Source organism: Loa loa, assembly GCF_000183805.2.
Source record: "Loa loa unplaced genomic scaffold supercont3.14, whole genome shotgun sequence".
NCBI lineage: Eukaryota > Metazoa > Nematoda > Chromadorea > Rhabditida > Onchocercidae > Loa > Loa loa.
In genome coordinates this window covers 168652-187920 of record NW_018108194.1, presented here as the reverse complement: position 1 = coordinate 187920, position 19269 = coordinate 168652, and the positions used below count along the sequence as shown (strand labels likewise).

At 28.6% G+C, this 19269-nt stretch overlaps 4 protein-coding genes across 4 annotated transcripts; 1 reads left to right on the top strand and 3 right to left on the bottom strand.

The window, feature by feature from the left end:
• Positions 1-3183: 3183 nt before the first annotated feature.
• LOAG_05815 (hypothetical protein) lies at positions 3184-5151 on the bottom strand (the record flags this gene model as incomplete). The annotated part of the gene is made up of 4 exons (XM_003141352.1): positions 3184-3253; positions 4334-4476; positions 4628-4700; positions 5108-5151. 4 exons carry the CDS (start codon positions 5149-5151, stop codon positions 3184-3186), a joined length of 330 nt encoding a protein of 109 aa, XP_003141400.1.
• A 378-nt stretch (positions 5152-5529) lies between these two features.
• Positions 5530-7685, top strand: LOAG_05814 (dual specificity phosphatase). Its single transcript, XM_003141351.2, has 5 exons — positions 5530-5853; positions 6119-6213; positions 6497-6692; positions 6978-7143; positions 7324-7685. The coding sequence occupies exons 1-5, from the start codon at positions 5700-5702 to the stop codon at positions 7502-7504; spliced, it is 792 nt and encodes a 263-aa protein (XP_003141399.1). The 5' UTR covers positions 5530-5699; the 3' UTR covers positions 7505-7685.
• A 1268-nt stretch (positions 7686-8953) lies between these two features.
• LOAG_05813 (hypothetical protein) lies at positions 8954-12498 on the bottom strand (the record flags this gene model as incomplete). Its single annotated transcript, XM_020446978.1, has 10 exons — positions 8954-9034; positions 9445-9542; positions 9715-9824; positions 10020-10132; positions 10405-10563; positions 11141-11237; positions 11564-11661; positions 11824-11925; positions 12053-12155; positions 12344-12498. 10 exons carry the CDS (start codon positions 12496-12498, stop codon positions 8954-8956), a joined length of 1116 nt encoding a protein of 371 aa, XP_020302744.1.
• Positions 12499-12808: 310 nt separating this feature from the next.
• Positions 12809-16316, bottom strand: LOAG_05812 (C2 domain-containing protein; the record flags this gene model as incomplete). Its single annotated transcript, XM_020446977.1, has 10 exons — positions 12809-12868; positions 13045-13154; positions 13502-13575; positions 14412-14533; positions 14668-14804; positions 15008-15068; positions 15161-15269; positions 15354-15576; positions 15715-15835; positions 16185-16316. The coding sequence occupies 10 exons, from the start codon at positions 16314-16316 to the stop codon at positions 12809-12811; spliced, it is 1149 nt and encodes a 382-aa protein (XP_020302743.1).
• Between the last annotated feature and the right edge of the window lie 2953 nt (positions 16317-19269).

The window sequence follows — 19269 nt, the reverse complement described above, 5'->3', positions numbered from 1 at the left end:
CAATGAATTTAATCATTTGTTTCCTTCTTTCCTATTAAAATTAAGAAAAATTATTTGAATTACGAAGAAATGAACCGTGAAATGTAATGTGAAGTGCAGCGTGAAATGCAACGTGAAATGCAGCGTTAATGTAGTATGAAATGCAGAATAGATTTCAAATGAAACTTTTAGTATCAATCATTAAATTGGTTCGTTTATCAATATGCCAATATCAAATTTGTTTTTAATCAGTTTTTTTCTTCTATTCTAAAATTTAGCAAAATTTAATTTAAACAAACATAACTTTAATTAAAATCTATATTTGTTCGAAATAGAGACTTCCATTAATTTTAAAAGATAATTTTAAATTTTTTCAAATTTCAAAACACAAACTTAAGCTCTTGTCACTCATTATTTAATAACAAAGTTTCGAAATCATTTCTTGAATTAACTTCTCGAAATTAACAACTTTAGCACATTTAAGTTTTTGTCATTCCCAATTTGTTTATTATTCGCATTTTTTAATTTAATAATTTTTGGCTGTCCATGTAAATATATAAATAACCGAAAAAGATTATGTTTTAGTTGCTTATAAGTTTAAATATCCATTCTTGCACCTGCTAGCTTAGTCTTTGTCCAAGTCTATCTTGGTCATTATTCTTTTTGTTTCCAATTACATCAAGTAACTTTGAATTTTTTACGCTAAAATGTTATTTAGATTTAAACATGTCCATTTCTAATTGAACATTATTTAATATAAATTTAAACATTTCCAGTTCAAAAATGATGCAAGAAATTTGATCATTACTAAATGTGTCTTGGCTTATAAATAAAATTATATAAAACAATCGAACTAATGAGGTATAATTGAACAGAAATTGAAATAAAGATAAAGAAATCATTTAAATGACTAATTAAGTAAATGAGCCATTGAATAAACGAGTGAACAAAAAACGAAAGTAAGCAAATATAACTTAGAGATATTGCAGAAATCGTTGCAATTTTTTAAGATGCAATTCTTTGCGATTTTTTTTTTTTCGGGAAGGAATTGAGCGCAAGTGCATGCAAATGCACGCAAATGCACATTCATATCGCGTAGCGCATTTTGTAGAAATTAACCAATTTATAGAATTGCATAGCAAGCATTAGATGCTCGCTGCTAGACGATAGGTAATTATTTTACTTTCTGACAATAATGGCACAAATTTTAAAACGTTTAACATCCCGAAATTACTTCCCGTCTTAAAATCAAATTTGCTTATTTCATTTGTCATTTTCAACTTTTTTTTACTCATAATTGTAAATTAAATGTCAAAAAATAAGATCAAAAATTAAAGAATTTAAAAAAAAATTGAAAAGGAGTAAAAAAATTTAAAAAAAGTTAAAAAAATTCAAAAAAATAAAAAGAATTGAAATGTCAGATTTTAGGTTTTTTTAAGAAACGATTCAAGTTTTCATTTTTTAAAAAATTCTATTCAAAAAAAAAGAAAGGATCACTAACTGGTTAAGTAAATATGTACTTATATCGAACTAAAAGAATGGATTCATTTCTCCAACAGAAGATATCACCGTCTGTTATTAACGAATAAAAGTTCATCATTAGTATTTGTTTATCTAATTTTCCAAATTTTTTCAAAATATTTTTGCAAAATATTCAAAATATTTTTGCGGAAGACATAAACAATACAATGCAAATGAATCATTCAATCAGATATTTGTCTAAAATTCGTACTTCTTCGCAACCAATGGCTATGAGATTTTTTTTTAAATTTAAAATATAAACTGATAAGCATTGTTTGGTTAAATAAGATATATTAAAATGTGATAAAGCCTTGCAATGAGAACTTATTAAGCAATCTAGTTTACAGTTAATGGATAATTTTGTTAATTTGTTAGAATTTTGGTTTAATTTAATTTAGCAGTTGTTTATCATTTTTTTATTTTATTAGATTGAACTAATAGGAGACGCCTAACTGCAGGATATATAGGTATTCAACTTTGTTTGTTGATCATCACTGATAATTGATTATCGATTTTTTCAAATACTTTACAATTTAAACTCTTTCTCTTTTTTTTTCATTGAACAAAATAACTTATCATAAATTTCTCTCAAAAAATTGCATAAATAAATGCATATTGTTTCATAAAAAAGAAAAAAATTCATACTAATTTAAATAATTAATTGATCTTTGAATTGTATTAGATCGAATACGAATTTGTGATTGCTTTATAAGATTTGGTAACTATCAACTAAGTGATCGATGTATAATAATTTTTTAAATATTAACAGAAAGTGTCAACGTATTATTTTTTTTTTAAATTTTACTGGAGAATTGATAAGAAATGAGCATTTTCCTTATTTATTCTTTTTAATTTGCAAACTTGTAAAATAGCATCCTTTCGAGCGCCGAATATTTTCTCTTCTACTAATTAATTAATTAATAATTTTTCTTACCAAAATATACCTAACATACCTGATCGACTCATTAATTAACTACTACATAAAAAGCAATGTTTATTGTTACATCTTACTATTTACCAAAGCGAGAGGATTATTAATTTTTTTCAATCAAGATTTATTTCATCTTAAATGTTTATCTTTTTGAATTTCTATTTGTCTTTTCATTTTTTTCCTTGCGATTTTATTTTTCAATGCTTGAAAACATTCACATTTATTTAATGTCCTTTCATTGCTTGGTTGACATTGGTTGACAGATAAAACATGTTTGCTTAGGTGTGGAACAAAAAAAAAAAAAAAGAAGAGAGACCCGAGAATAGAAAAATTGGGTTTTGTCCTTGTCCGGTAAACAGGACATGATGATTTTTGTTCATCAATTCAATAAGTGCATGTTTATCATTTCTATCATACCAACAATAAGCAGTTAAAGAATGGAAATTTAGGAAAGAAAAATTGTTCCTAAGAGATCAAGCTATTTTATCCTGGTTAAAATTGATCCTTACACTTTTTTTTTCCCCTCTCTCTGATGTTCCATTTACTTTACATTCAATATAAGCAGGTCGAAATCGATCGATAAATGTCAAAGTTCATAAAGATATTTTTATGACGGAAATTAGTTTGGGTGATTTTTTGGATCATTTCGACATGACATATCTATGTTGATACTTGAATTGAATTCTAACTGATTAATATTGAGACAAATTAGATCCTTTTGAAAGAATGTTTTTAAACTTACCGTAAAACTATTATTTATCGTCACAGGTAATCTGTTTCACAGATGATCGAAACCAAAGCGGCTCTTGTTCTGGTGATTTACTGGACAATGATGATTTTTTTTTTTCGGTTCACTTCACATCTTCTAAATATTTAAACTAAGTAATTTACATATTTTAAAGTGATTTTATCAAAATATTCATACATCATTTAGCTATTTTCTTACTAAGCATTAATTTTAAATTTTATAGTTTTTTCTTTATTTTTTGTTTTGATTTTTATAATCTTTTGAAATAAATCGTATTTAAATGATAGATCATAGATTATGATGCATACTATCTAAAATGCTAAGCTCTTTTCTTGGAGAGTTTTAATTCGTTCTTTCTAATTTTCATTCAAAAAAAAGGAAGATGACTTCAGCAGATGGCAATCATTTAGTAGTTGTCGTTAAGTGTAGTTTATGCATATTTTAAATTAGCTTTAAAGTTCTTGTTAAAGCTAAAGGTTTTATTCTTTGAAAAGCTATCTTCTACAACCCATAATATATGCAAAATTGTTACCCACACCATTCATAATCTAATATTTTTATTTCATCCAAAAATCAAAACAAAATAATAGAATATTAATTAGCAAACCTCTTATAGTTGGGACTAAATTTAGGTATAAAAGTGATATTTCCAGTTATAAATTTGGAATTTTGTTTAAAATGAATCATTTCTGAGAGCATTATAATCTAGTAGCTGAAAATTGTTGAATTTTGTACTTTCCTCTTTCAATCAAAACTAAAATTAAGTTTACTTTAATTTGAAATTAAAAATATATTTCATCTGTTCACACCTTTATATATGTAAAAAATCATTTGGGAAACGATACGGTTTCGTAAACATTATTCTTTCCCATTTTCATCATCTATTTTTATTATCGACATTTTTTCATTCGTTTATTTTTAATGATCAGAGATCATCGGTCTCTCTTTAATGTCAGTAAACAAAATTTGCAATCAATTATCTAAAATAATGACTTCTCGTCTAAATCATTTCCTAGATGTGTACTGTTGAAACTTTCGATTTTTAGGAATTTCTCAGAAAATTATTTTGATTTTTTTTTGCAAAAAAAAAAGAATTAATTCATTTTTATGGATTCTGTTGAATAACATAATGCATTTTAATGTGACATATATACATCTCATCCTTCCTTCTATTCTTCTTTTTGCAATCGTTGCTTTTGGCTTCCACTTCTTTTTTTTTTCCCATTTGAATGGATAATTCTTTGAAATTTACATCTTTCCGCATAGTTGCGCGAAATCTTTCACAAAGTTCACTCATCTTCATGAATTTGAAATTTTTACTAATTAAAAATTTTTGTAAGAGAAAAGAAATGGTATAGAATGATAATATTTTTTTTTAGCATATGATAATTTGAATTTATTTTTCTCATAATTTAATTGGCAAATATATGCATAAGTCCTCCTCCTACATCCAATTCGCCTTTTTTCCCTATTTTCATAGTATTGTCTAATTTAAGAAAATTTGCAACCAAATTTTTGAAACTAAAAAATAAAGGAAATTTGACAAACTAACAACGATGACAAATAAAACGACTCGTAGAGAAGTTAGCTTTAAAATTCTTGACAATTCTTTTACTTCAAAAGCGTATGTTTTAGAAAGTTAATAAGTTGAAAAAAGATGTGATCTTGCTCTTTATCCTATCATTATTATAGAATTTACAAATATCGTTTTGTTTACTCATTGACTGTATTAAAAGATGTTGGAAAAATCCTTTTGAACTATCAAAAAATAAGAAAAGTTTTCAAATCATGAAAATAAATGAACTGATTCATTATTTCCTTTTTCCGTATTTTCATTTTTTTTTTTTAAAAATTGAATTTGAATACTTATTCTCTTTCACTATGACTCATCCATTTCTTGATATTTTTTTCTTTTTTAAAAAAGATACTTTCTCAATGACATCATAACGTCCTTTTCGATGTATTCAGTCATTGGCAAAAGACATTTTCTATTGATTGTGAAGTTCACATATATTTGATAAGCCTTTGTGTGTAATCGAGCAAAGGTCATGCTGTTATCATTATCATTATGATCCAGTTCATCATTCTATTTATGAAGTAACAATCCACATTCGTGTAATTCAATTTTTTTTTTTTTTCCTAGACGTAAAAAAGTGCGCATGAACACATCCCGTTGAGATAACGGATGATTCATTAATAGTGTGAAGGTCATGTTTAATTCATCTATTTATTACTCCCATATTTTATTTCCATAGCAACCCGACTCGATCTATGTTTTAAATTCTTTTAAACGGTACATTTCCGTAATGATCATTTTCACTGATCTGTCTAATTTCTTCATAAATCACTTAAATTTCAGACAATTTTATATCCGTTATTGTCATTTCGGTGTAAAAATGCAACAAATTCTGAAGTGAAGAATTGGAATTTTTTATTCTTCCGGAAATTTCACTACAATCTTCTGCTGAAAATTTCTAATTATAAAATAGCTCTTATCATCTTATCCATAAAGCTTTCTTAATGTCGCGAATCGGATTGTTTGGGCAAATTTCCGAGGTTACTGACCATTTATTTCTTTCTGGAGCCGGTGTTCTGAAACTCGAAAAATTACGTGAAAAGAAAATTTCATGTATTGTAAATGCAACTGTTGAAGAACCATCTACTCACATTCCTGGTAATTATTATCATTATTTATTTTGATTGTTAATTTGAATGAAATTGCATCTGCGTAGGATAAAAATGAAATCGAAGGATGAGGCAATGATGTCTATCCTCAATCATTGATATTTAAGCCTAATTTGGTAACACTTCTTCTTGGCTCATATCTATTACTAGACCAATTAATTAATTCTCGTCTCAATCTTTTTCCCTACTATCTTCCATCTAATCTTTTGTTCTATTTATACTGTTTTAAGTAAAATTCGAGAAATTTCTTTAAGGGATTGACTACTTGAGGATCTCAATAGAAGATAGTCCCTATGCAAAAATTGATCAATATTTTGATATTGTTGCAGACAAAATCAAAGCAGTCAAGGTGAATGAATTTAATTAACTGTTTGTTTTTTAATTCATTGAAATGATAATACAACTTTTAGCCACATCATTTTCTTCCTTTATTCTGCACGATGGACTTAATTATTTAACACTTTAAAAGTTTCTGATCATGAAATAATTAATTTAAAATTTACAATCTAAGTATAGCGTGGATTTTAAGTAATCATTTCAAGACTGAAATAAATCCAAGATATGCATTTAATAACTGCTAGGCTTAAATTATTTTAACTATTTTAGAACAAGTTGTATTATAAGCATTTCAGGATAGGGGTGGTCGAACTTTAGTACACTGTGTAGCTGGAGTATCACGATCAGCTACCCTGTGCATGATATATCTAGTGAAGCATGAACGGATGACATTACGTCAAGCATATCACTTTGTTAAATCAGCTCGACCTGTTGTGAAGCCTAATGTAGGCTTTTGGAGACAAATGATCGAATACGAACGTAAATTAAAAGGTCATTCGACTGGTTCTTTAATTTACGCAATTGCTTTATTGTAATTTTACTTTAAATTTCTAATGAAATTTCAATTTGATACGAAGCATTTAATACAACATTGAGAAGGGTTGAATATTAAAATCTCTATTCTCATTTTTATTTCATTTATTCAAATTTTTTTGTTTAAATGATTTCTATATGAATACCTTTATGAGACTAAAAATGAAAAAAGTCTTATTTTCCATAATTGTCAGAGTTGAATTCATTAATTGATTTTAGATAAACTCTATTAATTAATTTCAGGTTCCAGTTCAGTGCAAATGGTAGAAACAAATCAAGATGGTATGACACTTCCAGATGTATATTGCTCAGAATTGAAACGACGATTGATCCAAAATCATTCGTTACCAAAGGGTACCTGTCGAAATATCACAATTACTCAACTTCCTTTCAAATACTCACAGACCTCGTTAGTCATTGTTTTGTAATTTACGCATGGGAAATAAATGAACGAAATAGAAAGATTGCTGCAGAACGCGTAATTTCCCAACTTCATATTATCCATTTTAGCATTCGATGATATTTACATACTTTTTGGTTCTCCAAATGTTATCATTGATTTCCCTCTTCCACCATATTTCTTTTTCAGGACATTCGGTCGTCCAATGAGTTCATCTTATCGGCGATCCACATCACCCTCAATTATACCATCACTTTTTTCGCTTCCATCACGACAACATTCACCCTTCTCAATGCTAACATCAACGCTCAGTCGACGACGCACCAATGATCTGTTCGATTCTTATCACTCAACTTTTTCTACATTCTAGTTGATATAATGATAACATATTGATTAACATAATTCAGTGTAACAAAACAAAAACAATTCCTGATATTTTACACTATGTTTTGATAAAGTTGTTAGAGAAAGTTTATTGATTGAATCGATTGAAAAAAAAGCGGTTTGTTAAATAGTATCATATGTTTCCTTTCAAAAAGCCTGGACAAATCCATCTGAAACCATTATCGTACTGATTGCTGGATGTACCGGACAATCCTGGTAACGTTGATTTGTTACTCCTAAAGTACATTGTCAACGAGAAAAAAAAAAGATTAAAATTTCGATTAATTGTTCACAACGCTCTAGTCCATAAACAATCCGTTTTTTCTATTCATCCATAATTTCCGTTTCTGTTCCGGCAATACGCCATATAATGTTTCCGTTGATGAATAATTTATCGTTAAAAGTTTATCAAAGTTTCGATTTTTCCAAGTAAAAAGAAAATAAAATGAAATTTTATGAACGGACAATTTATGATGACGTGCAACATACATATTATTGTTTGCAATTATTATAATTATGTACCTTATAAAGAGCTAACCATTACAGTATGCATATACAATATGTATCACAAAGACGTTTATTTTTTGTTTGTAATTTACTGATAAAAAAGGAAAATAGAAAATTAGGGAAATGTTGTCACCAAATTAAAAGAAAAAAGCATAATGTTGATGAAAATTATGTTGCTTACCTAGCAAGCTATCAAATGTCAAAGGGCACGCCTGAACACATTCCACGGATTCTATGAAAATTGAAAGCAAACATGAATATTTCTTTCAGATCAAACAAAAATACTGAATATTTGTGATTTAATATTTTAAAGAGCTTCAAACATTCTTTAGTACTTGTATAAAAGATAGCGAACATTTTTCATATTAATTAGATTGTTTGATTGCAGTAAGTCTAGATATTCATAATCTTTCTTTTTAACTTTTGAAATATATGAAATTACTACCATTATTATTTTTTTTTAATATTGTTATTCCTTCACAGTGCAAACGCTATAAATCGTAAACTTTGACACTGTGATTTTCGTGGTAATTTAGATCATTTATATTAATCTTCCAATAACTATTTCATTATTTTGCGCAAAACTACAGTACACATAATTAATTCACTGTATCCAAAACGTCTGATCACTTTCGAAAGAAAAATTGCCTCAAATTTGCATGAATAAGCTTTTGAAGGATTGATATGATATGATTTATGATTTAACAGAAGTTAATATTGAAGCTAGAAACTTGCTGAATGTAAAAAATCACACAATTGTTTTAACCATTTCATCTATTCTCAATTATTCTCTGCTGAATTATTTAATTTATAATGCAAGGAATTCATTCATAATTTTTAGAATAAACGGATAAAAAGTAAATTGAGAAAAAAATCCCAAAATATAAATGAATTTTCAATGGCTCGTCATTGCTTATCCAACAACATTTCATTTATTTCCTTTACTTCGAACATTATTAAACTGTAAATTGATCCCCGCATCTTGCACCGGAAATTCTTTGTAAATTCTCTGCAAAATAAAATGAATGAATTAATATACAAGAATGATTCTTCCCGAAAATTTTCGAATTTCGAAATTTTTTAGCTTCGATTGCGCAATTACTGAATGGCTAAAACTTGTTTCTTTTTTTTACAAAAATAATTCTTAGCAATTGACTGACATTATTGCAAAACACTTGGTACCTTTTCACTTATATTTGACTCAAATTTAAATATAAACAAAAAGCAATAATTCGATCATTCAAAATTTTCGTCTTCGCTAACTTTTGTCACTTTAAAAGTTGACAAAGAAATTGAACTTAAGATATTTGTTGCATATGAAGATTGAATTCGAAATGGGTTATGAAGTGATAAAAATGCATTCATTTCAGACTTGAAACTTTTGAAGAAAAAAAATCACAGTAATCGTAAAAATCATACAATTTCATTGTTGCTTGGAACTCTTGAAAGGAAATCGAGAAGCTCATTATTTGGTATAAAATTTGGATTGCGCAATTTTTTCGTGAACTTATTAATACCTGAAGTACCAAATTAGCAAGGACAATTAACCGTATAAGACAGCACTTTTATTAATTATTGCATTCTTAGGGAAGCGCAATTAAAAGTAATATTTCAAATTCAAAAAAAAATTTCCTGAAAATTTTCAAAATTAAAACTAAGAACGAAGGGTATAATGAATTAATTACTTACCCCAAATCATAACAATCCATCTTAGTGGCACAAAATAAAGCAAAATGGTAATAAGAGAAAGTGTTACTATAGCTAACGTTGAAAGATACGGTTGCGTGAAGTTGAACGTGCTGAAAATCACAAAACGTATGTCATATTTTATTATATCTGATGCAGTTATTGCAAACGAGCAAGAAATTTTGTTAAAAGTTTTCAATTTTTTGAATTTAAAAAAAAGTTAGGGAATACTGAAGTTGAATGAAAATGTAACAATACGATAAATCTTTTGAAAGCAAGAGAATTTTAAAAAAATTTCAGTCAATTACTTTTGAACTCGTTCCAGTAGTGATGCAACAAAATCCATCGTATTCTGTACTTTAGCCATTGTATCTTGAAAGGTGTTGAAGCGTTCACGGATTGACGATGATGACTGTCCATTCTGGGAAAAAAAAATGTCATAAAGGTAGTGAGAGAACAGACAAAAATACTGTATAAGAGAAGGAGATTCGGATAAATATATTTGTTTGGACAAATACAGAGGATTGCAATTCATGAAAGGATCACGAATGATAAGCAAATGCTTAAATCTTTTCTTTAATACTTTGTTAACATGTTTCAAATGAACTTCTCAAACTTTAATTTCTAAATTATATCTCGAAATTATTGTTAAGTGAAGATTTTATTGAGTCAAATTATTGAATATTGTATTACCGTATCAATGAAGTCAGGCTCTTCCTCGGATTCCGAAACCGACTTGCTGCTATTCTTATTTGATTTCGAAGATTTGATTTTATAAGGTCGAAGGAAGAAAAGCAATATAATGATTGGAATGTGGTGAATGTGGAAAAAGTACACGAATATTATAAAAACCTGAAAAAAAAATAAATAAATAACGAAAATAGAAATGCTCTCTGTAAAGATTACTAAGCTGCTTGGAATTTTTGCTTAAATTCAGAAGCTTCTTTTATACTAAGTCCTATTTGTTTGATTCCAAAGCAGTAATATTTAAAATGAAAAATGAAATTTCAGACTGAATCTTTTCGGTTTTTTTGTGCTCCTTCAGACTTTCAAATTTTATCTTTTGAATGGAATCATATTATTAACTATGCAAAATACAAAGTGTTAAACTATAGATATAATGATTACTTTCGATTGAAATATTTGGTACTATTTGAAAACTGATGCAACTGTCACTGTTTAACAGTGATCTATAAGCGATAACAGATGATAATCACATCTAGGCGCTTTTTATTATATAACGACTTATTCTTAGAATGCAATTTATTCCTTTGGAAATTACCGGATTCCGAAAATTGTTAGATTCCATTTTCATGGGACATTATTAAGAGATTGAACATTAAATTTCCATAGAACATTAGAACATTTAATTGTATAGTTACCCTTTAAATCCCAAAATTAAAAGCTATGTCTGCGAAAATGAATTTACCACGAAGGCAAATAGGGAGCGCATGGGTGAATCCCAATCGAAACAACTCTGCACATAATCTCGAATTTCCACCAATACCAAGAGGAATTCTCGAAGTCTGAAAAAATTCGGACTTCTAGATTACCTTGAGAAAATGATAACAGTTTAGATTTTGTTATATTTTGCGATATTTCTTTTCTTTTTTTTGAAACTTTCAAGCGAATCTGAAGGCATCGCTGGTTTTTGGTTTCCTAAAGCTAAATATCTGAAGATAAAAATATTCTGCTCAGGTGAACTTCGTCCAGAAACTTTAGTTTAATCAAATCTCTTTATTTATGAAAGTTGCGTTATATCAAATTCATGGTAGTAACTTTATATCAGTCGATGTAATCATCCGTTGGTTGAATTATTGGTTAATATCGCATACATCAAATTTTTGCGAACCTTGTGTAACTATTTATGAAAAGACGTCGTTTAAATTTTGGATCTCTCTGCATGTATTTCCGTTCACGTGGAGTAAAAGTACGGATTGCTGCACGAATCTATGAAAAAATTTTTATTTTGGGAAAACCAAATCGGAAAGTGAAACTGAAAAATTTGAAAGCAATTGGATTTCTGTATAACTTATTACATAGATTTTGAGTTTGCATAATAAGTCTGCAAAGGAAAAAAATGCATTATATAGCTCATATCCTGAAAATTACCGGATTCCAGACGATATCCATTTCCAGCAGTATTTGTCCCTTAACTTGTGTTCGCAATTTTCGATCCTTCAAAGCATACCATTTTGGCTCGCAATTTTGAATCTGCAGGAAAATGATCACCTACAATATCTAATAATTAAATCGATTGTTCATAAATGGACTTTTCTCCTTCGATCTTCTTCCCACCCACACTTTTTTTTACGGTATAAATAGCAACTTTTGGTAGTACCTGCAGCAATGGAATCGCAATTTTGCCCAGGAATTCTGCTTTCTTGTTTGGATCTTCATCAGAAATAGTTATTTCGACTATTGAATGAATATCTTTTACCGCACTAAAATATTTCAAATTGCATTTAAAAGAAATAAACAATATTTTAATTAAACCAATGATATCTATTGGTGTCATTTAAAATACGACCATTAATTTATTTTGGTTGCATGAATTCAAAAACCTGAATTATGGTATGAATGGCATAAAATGTAAATATGAAATATGAAATGATCGGAACAAAATACATACAACGTGAAAATTTTGTTCCATTCCGGATTAATTGTTTTGTATTCCGTATGTGTTTGCAATAATGCATTCACCAATTCAACCACCACAAATGGATTGCTTTTATTCATCGCATCAACCGATGCCAAGTTTCGAGCACAAAACACTCCAAGAATCATTGTTTGCAGATATATGGATGTGTGGATTATGTGTGTATGGGTGTAGGTGGATATATGGATGTGTGAGTGTGGGTGGATATGTGGGCGTGCGAATGTGGGTGGATATGTGAGTGTGTGGATGTGCGTGGATATACGTGGGTGTTCGAATGCATGCGACTGCGTGGGTATGGGTGAGTGTGAGTGTGAGTGGGTGTTTGTATCTGCAGGTTCAGGACTTAACAAAAATTTTGTGATTAGGTTAATGGACGAATTATTGAGATTTACAATCAGCTTGATATACCTAATCTAAAATTATTTATGTAATAAAAAATTAACCTTTCACAGTAAGAAAACCAATATCACGGAAGCATTCATGCGTTCTTCGCAAACTCTGCAAACATTTAATATGACAATATTTTATTAAGTACACCGAAATTTCGCGGAAAGAGAAGTATCTTACTATGTATAGTTCCTGTTTGAAATCCGTTTCATCATTTTGAGAAATTCATGTGATCATGGAAAGTTCGCATAAAATTACGGAAATTCTCGAGAAACCGTGAAACTAACATATTTTTCAATGATAGCATTCCTTACATCATCACCGGAAAAATCAGACAAATCAATAATTGCATCGGTAGACGATGTACCTGTTACTGATATGAGAACGAGAATGGAACCTGAACCAATCGAAAGTATTTTGTAACGAAAAGTAACAGTTGCTAATATTTTTATCATTCCATGCTTATATTTTAATTCCATCTCTTCCCAGTCAAATTAGAATAATTAAAACTTCTACATTTGAAACATCAGAACTGTCTTTTAATTTGGATCGGATTTTAGACCATTTCAAAGATTCAATTTGAAATAATATAAAATCTGACTTATGCATAACCTCTTACGGTAGTTTTTACCAGAAATTACTTATTTATCAAAACTTTCTTTTTTACTGCCTTTCGTTCTACAATACTCTACAACTATCAAAGGTAGTACAAAACATGAAAACAAAAAATGTCGAACATCTTACCAGTACCACGATCAAGTTCACAAAACATCTGATTCGGAGTTTCTTTTTCCAACTTGTCTAAATCTAAACTGCATCTAAAATATCAAATAAATCATCCATTTTCCTTCAGGAGTTCTTTACTCATTTTGATTAGTGTACTAAATAAATAAATTCCATCCTAAAAGTTTGCTTAACTATCATTACTTCATTTATAATTAATTAATAAATGATGACTGATATGTTCACTATTAATTCGTTCATTACATTAGTTTTAGCACAAACTTTGTGTAATGTTTTATTTTCCTAAGGAGTTGACAGTAAGCAAAATCAAATTTGGGGTGACAATGATGAAATTGAAGCTGCGGGAAGAAGGGAATAATGGAAATATGGGTGAATCGATGATGTGATTACAATTTTTCCTCTAAGTGCTGGTGAAAAGGATGAGGTGAAGGTGTCTTATTAAAATTTAGACTTAATGAGATTCTTAAAATTTTGAGGAAAAAGAGAGAAATTTAATTTAATTTGATTTGATTATAGTTTTTAAAAAAAGCAACGTGTGGAATAATTAGTGAACGACCGAAAAGGACACCTCAAAAAAGTATATCACCTTCTTTCCCTTTTCGTTTACTTATAAATTTTTTTTGACGAATTTCTAAAATTTGTACGGCTTGCAAATTTTCAAAAATTACTATGCTTAACAAATTTTTAAAGGTTATTTGGATGAACTTTCCAATATTTTCTTTCTGAAAATGAATAGAATTATTGCTTTCCCCACATAGTTTAAACTCCATTACTTATATTTAATTTTACCCTAAATTTTATTGTATCTAATTTCCTTTTCTTCTCCCCAGCATAATGAATGAATTGATTTTAATTCATCGTAGGATAAACAATAAACATAAAAAATAGTTTATTTATAAACAATATGAACCTCCCAATATCTAAATTCGTTTTCTTATCAATAACCATCATCTCAAGTGTATGTTTTGGTTCATCGAACATATGCAGATCGAATTGCTCCAACCATTTCGGATTACTGCTCCGTATTACGGGCTATAATTCCGGCAAGTCTATTATAATTCAATAATAGGTTGTTGTTCGTCTTCCGTGACATTAGTAATAAAAAAATTAATGTCTAAAAGTCTTTAATTACTCACAAATATGAATGAAAATAAATGTAATTATACCCTGCTTTTATATTTCTCGCTTCCAAGTTTAAATTTTACAAACGGATCTGGAAAATTGTTTTCGGGGTTATCTGCCATCATCAAATTTCGCCCTTCGATTAAAACAATGTTTACAATTGATGACCAAACTTGTGTCACTGCAAAGCAATTTTATCTAATTATTAAAAAAAAAAAAATCGTAAAAGACAGACAAGCTTTAAAAAATTTCTAAAACTGTCGAATGCAATGACTTTTGGAGATATGCAAAATTTTAGAAACTCGTAATAACAAATTAATTTATAGATAAGCAAGTAGACAAAGTGAAAAGAAGGGAAGAAGATTAAAATTAAAGCTAACATACTTTTTTGAGGTGTCCTTTTCGGTCGTTCACTAATTATTCCACGCGTTGCTTTTTTTAAAAACTATAATAAAATCAAATTGAATTAAATTTCCCTCTTCTCTTTCAAAATTTTAGGAATCTCACTAAGTCTAAATTTCAATAAGACACCTTTACCTCATCTTTTTCACAAGCAGTTAGAGGAGAAATTGTGATCACAACATCGACTTCACCCATATTTTCATCATTCCCTTCTTCCCGCAGTTTCAATTTCATTGTTGTCATCCTAAATTTTATTATCTTTGCTTTGCTTACTTGCTATCAACTTGTCAAAACATATTTGTACATAGCGTATTTACGGGTAACTCACTGAAAAAGTCTTAATTGACTGAGATCGATAACAGCGCCACCCATATAGTCATCAGTTGCCCAACGGTCATAATCATATACGTCCATACAAATTGGTGTGGTAGGATCGTCTATTAATAATGTAAATTCTTCATCCCAAATTGGATTTAAATTCTTATAAATTGTTGAACTTTTGAAATAAGTTCGACTTTTATATTTAAATTTGACGTACGGATCACTGCTTCCTGTAAAATTAATTCAGAAAATGAATCTTCATTTTCAGGAAAAAAAGTATAGAATGTTTAACTAATTTATTGAATATCCAGATAACCTACTAAAGTTAAGTTTCTTTGCTAGAATATTTCAAGTCATATAGGATTGACCTGAAGCATCTCGAATCACCAAATTGTGTCCTTCCTTCAAATATATTCGCACCGAAAATGTTACGTAAACTTCCGGATTTGAATCTTTCGTCATAACACTGTGATTTTGTTCATTTGTTGTCTGGAAAGAAATGAAATATATTTGCTAGTGATATGTTACTCAACAATGAGTTTAGAATCAATATTTAAACCCATCGATTAACTTAAGCGCCAATTATATCCTCGAAGATCGAAAAACAATGAATCCATTACAAAAGGTTTTATAATTTACGTTAGTCCGATCTATCAGTTAGTATATTTTTTTTAATATTCGTTACTGAAAGCCGAATGAAATACTTCATTTTTTTTTCGGAACTTAGAATCATTTAAGATTTGCCACTTCGTTCAAAGAATTTAATTCTGTGTTGCTAAATTCACCCAGTGACTAGAATTATTTAGAAAGATGCAAAGGTGGAAAGAAAAATTCTTACAGATGACATGAATGGAGTGGACAGCATGTCACCCATTTCATCAACTGAAGTGTTATCTTTCTTCATTTGTCTTCGATACCGTCTTTCACCTGACTCTCTCTTGAAGACACCTTTTAATAATGATGAACTCATCACAATCTATAGATGTGATTATAGCTAAAGTTTCAGGTATAAGTTGTTCAAGCTGATCGAAAATAATTCATTTAATTAAAAAGCAATTAAACAACAACCAACTAGCTATCAATTCTTCTTAGCAATGTTGGGAAAAATTATCAAAAATTATCAAATTATCAAAATTATCAGAAATTATCAAAAAAAATTACCAAAGGGAAAAATTATCAAAAGAATGTAAGGTTGTCTTTTTTGTGAAAAAAAAAAAACTTCAACAACTTTTTACTTTCTATTCTACATCTACTTAGAGCTTAGAGTATACTCGCTTTTTGTTTTACCAGATCAAAATTACTATAATAAATTCTTTTTGTATGCTTTCCATACTTTTAATAACTTTCAGTGTTTGTCCAATTTTGCTAATTACCATAGATACTATTAATTATCACTAGCAAAAACATAGTATGAGTGGGTTTAATAATTAGGATATCCTGTAACAATTTTTGTAAATGCAAAAGGAATTGATGATACTATAACCAAAAAACATTTACGTTCATTAAGATGGATGTTTAATAATATTCTCATTGCAGAAAGAGAGAATTCTAACATTAATACCAATAAAAGTAAAGAAGTTGAATTAGTCATACTTGATTCGAATTAGTTACGTTTGATGCAAATTAGTTTATCCGTAATCATTTCAGACTTAGCAAAATAGCAAAAGTGTCCTCATTATATTGTGTTATTAAAATATCCTTTATTGCTGTTTGATATGCTCATGGAAGAAAAAACAACATGAACTTTATTAAGCCAATAAATTATATTCATCGAAAACATGAATTCATAATTATTAAAACTATTGAGAAAAAAAAGAAAAACAGCAGGACTAGAAGTAATTTAGCAGTAATGTTAATTAGCAGTTTTTTTTTTTAAAATCTGTTACGAGACTTAAAAAATTATTTAACTGATGAAGTATATGAATAAAACCATGAAATAGAAAAAAGACAAGCAGCAGGGTAGTGTTAAATAATAAATGATCCAACTTTGTTTGAATAAAATATTTCATCGCCAATTACGACATTAATATTCGATCCGAAACATGTATTATCACTGCATATAAAACGGAATAATATTTCAAGTACGCTTTATATGAAGTCCTTGCCAAACAAATCAAACGAAACAAATAGAAAGAATGGAGAAATAAGCTGCTATTGAACAAAAATGATAGCATCCACAAGAAGCGCCACATTTGGACAACTGTTTCAACATTTGAATTTAAAATAAATCAATAGGACAAGCAGGAAAAATCACTCAGTACATCAATCAAAATCATAAACATGCTCTAAAATGCTTGATTATAACTTTCTTTTTCTCTATATCATTAATATAAAAATATACGGAAGGAAGGGAAGAGGGTGAGAAAGGGGTAGGGAGTAAAAAAGGGAGTAGGAAAAACGGAAAATCGAAATATATATTATTAATACTTATAATCATTCCCACCTTCATTAACAATCATATCGCATTTAAAGGATTACATTATGTTTGGTTAACGAATATCTGAATGACCTAAGGATTGAAAATGGCTAAGATGTTCTGCTGATAAGAGTATAACCTTAAAAATTACACTCCTCACGTTTACTTCGATCAGATCACTGACATTATTTAATTTAGAAACGATCAACGCATTGCAGCATAGAAATTAAGGACTAAAAAACTTTTGAAACTTTTGCAGCAATTGAAAACTTCTACATTGTCGTATCTTTCAAATTTGCCAAATTTTTTATTTTGCTTGAAATTGACTATGATATAATTCATCGTTATTTATGCACTTCAAGTATTTTTCAAAGCATATCGTTTGTGCTAAAGCAACATAATCATTAGAAGATTGATAGAACGAAGTGCAAAATATAATGGAGAAAATTGTCTGCTGACTTAAATAAAAATAATTTGGATTTATTCCACTCATGGAATTATTTAAAATTATTTCAAGAATAAGTCGTGCGTTTTGAATCACTTTGTATTAATATTTAATTAAATTTCATGGAAAAATCAAACTTGGTGGGAAAAAAACGTTTGAAAGTCATTCCGGAAATGTATTGATGCATCGAAATCGGCCGGAGATCTATATTTTAAGAAGGAATTTGAGAAACTTTCTTTTTATATGTTCGTGAAAATGAAAGAATAGAAAATATATCGGAAAACTCTAATGAAAAACATTGTTTTGCATACAATTGACATCATATCCCTTAATTTTCTTTCTTTTAATTTGAAAATAGCATCAAACAAACATATAAGCTATAATTTCCATATCGTTTTATTAGAAAAATTTTCCAATGTGACTACCACAAATGAATTTTATTTCCCACTTTTTTATTGATATTACTCGAGCTCCCTTATTTGTGGACAATTATTTTAAGTTAATGTGAACAGTATCGCAACTTCGAAGAGTCAGTCATTTCTACAAGAATGTCATTTTTTTTCAAATTTTATTCGCCATGCATGAATTGATATTCAGCATCATTTATGTGTGTTCATCATAATAATGTTCTCACCAAAGATAGCTTTAAAACTTAGAAAGATTTCAATATTTCTGCAATGTCCCGCTCATTTGTTGTATGTCATATAAAAACACATGTTTTCCACTTTGTCTTATGAACAATCGCTAACAAAGAAATAAACAAGTCAAAACTGAGTGATATTTCATATTCTAAGCATAATGTTTGAGAAGTGCAAAAAAAGAAGCACAAATCAAAAGGTTGTAAAGCAGAAAAAAATTTTAAATTATTTGACTTTTAGTTTTTAAATATGGGAATAAGCAATAAAATGATATTCGAATTTCTTATTTCGTCGCGAAATTGATACTTTACAGCTTTGTTAGTTTTAAATCCTAAACAATGAGAACGAAAATAAAACATTACATGGAAGTCACTTGGCTTATTATTTGCATGGACAAAAAGTCATTAAAAAAAGGATAAATGAA

Coding starts and splice junctions, on each gene's coding strand:
- LOAG_05814 (XM_003141351.2), top strand. CDS start 5,700: ATGTCGCGAATCGGATTGTTTGGGCAAATTTCCGAGGTTACTGACCAT. Junction 5,854..6,118: donor ACCATCTACTCACATTCCTG/GTAATTATTATC, acceptor AATTTCTTTAAG/GGATTGACTACTTGAGGATC. Junction 6,214..6,496: donor ACAAAATCAAAGCAGTCAAG/GTGAATGAATTT, acceptor TAAGCATTTCAG/GATAGGGGTGGTCGAACTTT.